General features: G+C 40.0%; 1 protein-coding gene across 1 annotated transcript; it reads left to right on the top strand.

Moving 5' to 3' along the window:
* Positions 1 to 3,039: 3,039 nt before the first annotated feature.
* Positions 3,040 to 7,792, top strand: LOC109989227 (uncharacterized). Its single transcript, XM_020640890.3, has 4 exons — positions 3,040 to 3,650; positions 4,154 to 4,219; positions 4,721 to 4,787; positions 5,761 to 7,792. The coding sequence occupies exons 1-4, from the start codon at positions 3,534 to 3,536 to the stop codon at positions 6,132 to 6,134; spliced, it is 624 nt and encodes a 207-aa protein (XP_020496546.1). The 5' UTR covers positions 3,040 to 3,533; the 3' UTR covers positions 6,135 to 7,792.
* Positions 7,793 to 8,031: the final 239 nt, after the last annotated feature.

Here is an 8,031-nt window from a genome sequence, read left to right as displayed (position 1 = left end):
GTTGATTTACATCCACTAGATGGCTGTACATCATCATTAAGTGGCCAGAATATCAGAGAGAGAGAGTAAACACTGCAGCCATTAAGGAGTGGACATAAATTGGTTTGAGTCAAAATGAGTTCTTTCTGCTGTTCGATAGAGGCTGTCACTTTCTGGTAATGAATATTGAAGGACATCAAGTTGAGGCATTCAACCAATGGTGCTTTAGTATTGTGAATATCCCCACCATAAATGTGTCTTGTTTAGTACTTGTATCAAAATCACTGTCAGTGTATGATATATCGATGTCATCACATTCCATTCTTCCTTCTTTAACCATATGTTGCCCATTATCAATAAAGTTGGATGTGACGTCATTTTGGACCTCTTTTGACCAACACGAGTGTACTGTATGACTACAGGCAATCACACTAACACCCATTATTGCAAGGTGCTGTGAAAAATGACTTTTAAAGCCTATCAGATCTATCCTCCCGTCCAGCCTGGTACAACATCAATATGCTTACAGAGCGAACAGATTAACAGAAGACGCCGTCCTCATAGCTCTCCACACACCACTGACCCACCTTGAACAGACAGGGACATACAGTATGTGAGGATGCTTATTGATTACACTGTCACCCCAGCAGGTTGGTCACAAAACTATACTGGTCCTGGGCCTCCTTTCCCACTGACCACAGACACTCAGACTCTGGCCCCAACCTCTCCCCCAGCCTTAACCCTCAGGACCAGTGATGGTACTTTCCCCTGTTTGTTACAGAGCTCAATATCAGAACTCACATCTGTTTGTTGAGTCCCCTCGTTTACTCTCTCTGAACATACGAATACATTTAATTACACCCGTTAAACATCCTCATCAAGTATGAAGATGAGACAACAGTGGTGGGACTGATCTCAGAGGGGGACAAGTCAGCCTAAAAAGATGAGGGCTGAAAACTGGCTGCAAGGTGCAAGTACATTAGCCTGTCACTGAACAAAAAAAAAATTAAAAAAAAATCTGATGATTGATCTCAGGAGAAATCAGGAAGGCCTCTCTCTTCTTTACATCAAAGGAATAGGAGAGACCTCAAATTCAAAGGAATACAAAAAACAAAGGACCTCTCAAGGACAATCATCTCCGCTGCTGGACAAAAGCAACTCCATTGCAACAGCTTTTATCTCTCTTCCACTGCTTAATAGAAAGTGCACAGACATACTGTGTTGCAGCTTGGTATGCCAACTTGCTCAGCAGCAGACAAAAAGGCTCTCCAGAGTGTCATTAACAAAGCACAAAAATTAATTGGGACTCCCACTGCTCTCACTGGAGGACACCTTCAGCTGCAGGATGGATGTAACAAAGTTCGTACAACCACCTACGTTCTCTCTGCTGCCACCGAGAAGACGTTTCTGGGCCCTCAAGACCGGCACATCAAGGTTTAAACACTTGAACCTGACAGAAACACTGCCAACAATCCCCCCTCCCCCCGAGCCCCCACCACCACAACAACCACCACCACCACTATCTCCCAATAAAAGCGCTTAGACTCACAGTTGACAATGTGAGCATGGTCCATAACATTGGATGTGCAATAAATGTACAATGATTTCAGCGTTTAATGTGCAATACTTGTTTTATGGTGCATGACATTTAATGTACAAAAATGCATGCTGCATAATATTTAACTTACAATCTTATTTCTGGTGCAGTGTGCAATATTAATAATATAAAATAATATAGTGCAATAATATAAAAAGGTTCTATAACATCGAAAACTGCACTCAATGCACCAGATTACTGTCTATTACTGTCTTAATACTAATTGAAGTATTTTGAATAATTTGAACCCATCATGAGCACAGCACTAAAGAAACATTTAGTAAAGTTACAGTGGCAAGGAAAAACGTCCTTCTAACAGGCAAAGAACCTCGAGCACAACTAGACTCATGTTGAACAGAATTCTGCTGAGAACAATGTGCAATACAATAAAGGCATATTCATTTCTATTCTATTCTGTTGAAATCCTTTTCATGATCATGTTTTCTCTGTGTCTTGAATGAAACTATGATTCATGAAAGGTTAAATAATTTGCCTTATCTGTTCAGAAAGCAGTGCGTCAACTGGAAAAGCAGAAGTAATGTACTAATATTGGTGTAGCAGTTTTATTTCCATCTCTCTGTCATCACAGGGTAGAAACACCTTACTGTATATCACGCACTATTTAATGCTGACTCTCAAAAACTGCACTTCAGCTTTTTTTTGTTCCCCCAATTTAAAGTGATTTGTTCTCTCTGCTATTATTTAACTAAGTTACAATTTTTATTTTCCAGCAGTGCACATGCAGTTTTACACCTCCTGTGTTTTAGATTCAAGAACAAGTGTGGACATGTTGTTTGTTGTTGTGTGCTTGTGTGACCACTGCCAGTCATACAGGTATCTTTTTGACACATACCTGAAGCATAGCCCAACCAGCATTAAACTTTCCCCAGGCTGTAGAAGTAGCTCACACAAAGACAGAAAGTGAAACCACGTTCACTGACCTCAATACCAATGTCTCTGGAGGTGACAATTTTCAAGAAATGCATATAGTAAACAAGACATTGTGACATTTTGTGTATACCACTTAAAAATCCACCGTGACATTTTGTTTTGTCTGATGCGTTTCCTCCAACGTCTATGCTCTAATCTCTTGTCAGGTTTGGATTCACAGAGAAATATTGAATTGCACAGCAGAGCAAAAAGGGAAAGTTGGTTGCCAATGTGGAATTTTCAAGGTACTTCTAGGAAGAGATAAGCTTTTACAGAAAATGATTAAAAAAGATAATGGGTTCCATGTTAATACCATCATGATTTGATGTTGAATGATTGAGTTAAGGGGCTTTCTTACTTGTTCTTATCAGCCCTTACCTACAATATTTACATTGTAGGTAAGGAGTAGTTTTCATCACCATTGTAGAATACTATGTTTAATACAATAAAGAGGCAAAAGGTAGAAATTGGATCAAAAACAGCAAGGCAAAGACTTTCAATGTTGCTCAAACATCTTATGTCAGAAAGGGTAATATACGTAGGGTATGTGACACTCGCCATCAAGTCTAATCATAAATAAGGAACTGAATGATTCATTTTGGAATGACTTTCTGTCATATGTCTTCACTCCTTCCTTTCGTCCTTCCGAGTGACTTTTGTTCCTCTCTTTAGTGTGAGTTAAAGTGAGTAGGAGAGAAGGGCCAGTCCCAAGATGCAGATATAACCTGGCCCTTCTTCATTTGAGTTCTCTAACAAACAGGGGGGAAGTACCACCTGGAGTCCTGTTTTCTCTATAGATACTCAGGGTACATCAGAACGCAGACAGATATCAAAACTCCCTCATCACATGCACACATTGAGCTCAGGAAGCAAACACACACACACACACACACACACACACACACATACAGCTTTGTTGTTCAGCAGAAGAAACTCAGGACGTGTACTGTCATCATCAGCTCTTGACGTCTGTCTTCCTGCACTCTTCAGGCTCGGGCTGCTCTGAGCTCGGCCTTACGGACCGACGATGCCACAGCCTGCACAGCATCCGCTCACCAAAGTCCTCCTGCTTTGGCTCACCCTCCTCTCCATCGTCCAGATTGTCTTCATCACCATCTTCTTCACAGTTGGACCTCATGACAGGGTGAGAATTCACATTTGATACCCAAACTCCACATTTTTCAAGACGAAAAGCAGCTTTTGCCGTAGCACTGTCACATTTCGGATGGATTAACAGAGTACTACAGGATAAATGTCAGCACCGCTGAAGTAAAACACCTGTGCAGTGCATCTGTTCTTTCATGTGGTTTCGGCAGTAGCACAGCTGGTGAGAAAGACACCCCAGCCTGTGGTCTGCGCTACCCTTTCTTGACTCCCAAACAGTGAAAAGTTTTGTAAGAACTTGACAAAAAGAAATGTTGTTTTCGATTCATCTTCAGCCAAAAGAATCATTGAATATATCCAGCATTATGGTACAATATTAATCAAAGTGTTTAGCTGTGAATGCCTGTAAACCATGAGAGAATTTTTAATGGCTTAATTGCAGTTGCTTTGCTTAATTACAGTTCTTCTGACCTTCATTGAGCAACACTTTTTCTTTGTACAATTCATTAAGAGTATACTCTGTGCTTGTGATTCCTTCTCCAGTCTCAGAACTGTAGCGCTGTAGCATCAGAATCCGCAAAGCTAATGAAGTCAAACAATGCACATTTGGTAAGTACACCACAGCTTCAGAGTTTGTGGTTCTCCTGTTTTAACCTCACTGTGTTGTTCTAATCGCACGAGTAGACTTAGACTTTAATGTCACATTTGGGCAATTCGTCTTCACAGCACTGTTCAGGTTTGACAGCACAGAGTTCTTAGTGAGGGAAAGGTTCTTAAATGTTTGTCTGTTCATGATTCAAGAATATCTTGAATCAGACAGAGTGGTTACTCTCCTCACGTCACAGAGGAAGCACATTAACGTCATCACCACATTCGGGGAAATGCAACTGCACTAAACTGTTTTTCCTTCATTTTCCCCCCCTTAAGATAGAAGTTGTTTTACCTTCTCTTTCTAAAAATGTACATATTATCAGCGTCATTGCCCTTTTACAAAGCTGTGACCGAACCATGCAGCTGGTCTGTGTGTCACAGTGGACGCCATGCCAGCACATCAAATGTAAAAATATGTTTGAATAGTTTGAGATGAATATGTCATTTCCTTCCTTTCAGAGTCCTTCAGAGAATGAGCATCAACTGGGAAAGGGCAAAATGCTCACCTTCATGAGTATTGGAGGAGGTATGTGTGACTTGAGGCAGTTAATGTGTGAGTCTGGTCTTCAATTATAAGCCGTGATAAGTACAGAGAGACACATGGAATTTCAGTAACCACAAATCTCCTCACATCTTTGCCAATTCACTTGCAGATGTCAATAAAAAAAAAAAGACTCTAATTGCAGTTTAAAATAACGCATTCCTTTTGTTCATATCCCCATTGGCTGCTCTGATAACTGGTCAATTATACCAAGATGTGATAGCTCCATACATTACAGGTCTGCACACTACATCAGTCCTGGGTTTTTTGCTTAAAGGAAGAATGTGCAACATTTTACACATCAATAAAGCAGAAATCCAGTATATCCTCTGTAGAGAGTCAGGACTCAGAGAGACATTTCCAATGAGTGAGTCCCACCGGCTGGACTGTTGTCGGAGCCGTGTTTACATCATGTTTACATGGCCAGGACGACCTTGCATATAAAGCTGTTTTAGTGAAGAACTAGAGACAAGAAAAAAACATACTCACTGCTTATTTGGATGTCACGCTCGTGTATTTAGATCACGGTGATTTTATGTCCATTTATCTGCAACGTGAAGCTAGGAGCTAACTAAAGTGTGCTAACATTCACCTGCTAACACACATGCAGGCCACAGGCAATTGTTTTGTCCTCTGCTTGCGCTTAATGGTGCTTAATTATGATGCGTTCTAATTCATAACTCCTTCGTGCGAACACGGGTGGAGAGGGGTTGGAGGTGTGTTGCTGGAGGAGAGCAGAGGCTTCAGAATAGCGGAGGTGTCAACAAACAGCAGTTTGTTTTTGGTTTAGTGCTGGTGCTCAAGGGCCACATCTACTGGATCAAAAAGTCGCACATTCTTCCTTAATCAGATAACCCCAAGCAGCCTGCCGAGTTCAGAGATCCAGTTGATCTCTCACATAATTGATTTGTGAGTAAAGACAATTTGCAGCTAATAGCAGTTTTCCTTTCACCCGCAGGTAACAGAAGAATGAAATGGCGATCAAACAATCCAAGTGAAGGCCTGATCTCAGTACAAGAGGACGTCCTAACCATAGATAGGGATGGATACTACTTCCTAAGTCTTCAGGTTACCTTGAAGGATTGTAATACAATTCAGTTCTCTAAAGGTGAATATGTCAAAGTCAATATGACATTGTCGAATGGATCTAAGTCCAACGCTCTTTTGGAGGGCCGGATTAGCACAGACACGTGCACAGGCTTCCTCGCCAGGGCAACAAAGCTCTCCTCAGACTATCATAAGGTCACCATAGACGTGGAAGCCACTTCCACGTTTATGGTGGACGAAAAGGAATCTCTTACCCACCTTGATATCATTTACATCTCGTCTTAATCCTGAAGTGTGTTCAGATGTTATGATGGCAGCGTCTTCTCCAGGTTCTCCTGTCACCAAACAGACCTCTGCCTTCATCTTTACATCATAAGATGAGTCGATCACTTAACCAACTTCATGCAGTCAGAGCAGTGCCTGATTCAAAGAAAACGCTTGAAGGGCTGAAGTCAACAATAAGGACTGTCTTTTACCCACAGGCTGGATAAAAAACAAAAAACATTCTATTCAATTCTGCAAAGACTTTAAATCCACCTTTAAACACAATTCACATTACTTCAAGAGCCCAAATGATAAGGCCAGTATACTGTATACATAGCAGCTCAGGATTGGACTAAAGTTGACAGCATCACTACAAATCTGTTTCTTGTGCCCGGTGCTTATTTGTTCTGATTTCAAGTCAAACTCAAAACTCACTTGTACAGAACTAATGAAATACCAGCTAGCATACTATTGGTTTTGGGGGATTCCCCCCCCCCTCCCCTCTACTGTAAATGTTGTTTTCATTGCTTCTCAGATATCAGTGATTAGAGAGCACATCCGCGGTCTATAAAATCAGTATTCAGAGTGAACAGATCTTACTTGATTGTTTGAACTTCTTGGTGATGTTGTCTGAGTTTCTTACATTTCAAATTTGTATTGAGTGAACACAGAGAATGTATTTAAGTCCAGTTCTATGTGATTTGCAAAACTCTTATTTGCTGATTTATTTCTTGACATGTTTTGAAGCATCTATGTTGTGTTAATTTATTGTTTGGACCACAACTATATATACACTGTACAATATGTGTGCATGATGTATTTTTTTTTATTATCTTTATTGTTTTGTTTATTTATATATTATTTCATAGTAAGGCAATTTATTGAACAGGGAATGTACGTCACTGTGTGGCAATGAATGTGTTTGTGTGGGGGGGGGTCAATTGAATGAGTGCCTTTTCTTTATTCATTGTTGCAATAATATGAAGCTAATACTGATGAAACTCAACAAAAATGTCGGTCCATGTATTTTTTTTTTTTAGAAAAGAACAAAACTGTGTTGTTGTTTTGTTTTTGTTGTTTAGACATGCTTTTATGGAATTTCTTTAACTATCTCTATAAAGAAAGTGAATCCATGTTTTGGTCGTGTTCAAACAAGCTTGCACCACACTTTGTTTTCTCTTCTCATTTTCTGAATGTTAAGGGAAAGCGAAAAAGAAGGGCGACAGAAATAACCAGCCAACATACTGCATCTGCTTCACTACCTGTGTGACGTGTTACGAGACGTGAAATCATGACTTGTGGTGGTTTATTTAGAAAGGTTTCATATGTTTGGAGATGTTGAAAGAGACATTTGGTTTTGTCAATGATTTTCTGTTTGTTTGCTTTTTCTTTTTTTCAACAAATGAGGAAGTGCTTGTTCCTCTAATGATGTGTGTACTATCGTCTTACTACACATTCAAAAACATATTGCATTAGTTTTTGGAGCTTTAAAATGTGGGACTTTACATTTACACCGCTGTTAGCATTTAAGAACGAATGTAACAAAGTTGAGATTAAAGGGACGGGCATTGAAAATTAGCTTAGTGCTAATGCTGTAGTGTGTGGCATCAGTTTACTTGTTGCATATTCATCCCTATACAAATAAACATGAAATAAATAAGAGCTATATTGTCTTCTGACGTTTGTTTTGTTTATTGGGTTCCAAATGAAATTATGATGACGGATGAGTACTACTTGTTAGTGAGTCACTTCAGAGACCCCGGTTAAAAGTGAAAGTGAGAGGTCATGAGTTAACAGTGGGACCCTGACGATGATGAGTCACTAATAATAGGAAGCAGTGGGACCCTCCCTGCAGAATGCTGTCGAAGAACTGTATCTTCAGACTCTGACAAAGCAAAAGAAAAATGAATGAAAGATC

This window comes from Labrus bergylta, chromosome 16 (assembly GCF_963930695.1).
Source record: "Labrus bergylta chromosome 16, fLabBer1.1, whole genome shotgun sequence".
Classification (NCBI taxonomy): domain Eukaryota; kingdom Metazoa; phylum Chordata; class Actinopteri; order Labriformes; family Labridae; genus Labrus; species Labrus bergylta.
This window is presented reverse-complemented; position numbering and strand designations above follow the sequence as displayed.

Bases quoted from the DNA above. Each gene is read 5' to 3' on its own strand.
- LOC109989227 (XM_020640890.3), top strand. From the start codon at position 3,534: ATGCCACAGCCTGCACAGCATCCGCTCACCAAAGTCCTCCTGCTTTGG. The intron at 3,651-4,153 runs GTGAGAATTCAC...TTCCTTCTCCAG, and splicing joins CAGTTGGACCTCATGACAGG to TCTCAGAACTGTAGCGCTGT. The intron at 4,788-5,760 runs GTATGTGTGACT...TTTCACCCGCAG, and splicing joins CTTCATGAGTATTGGAGGAG to GTAACAGAAGAATGAAATGG.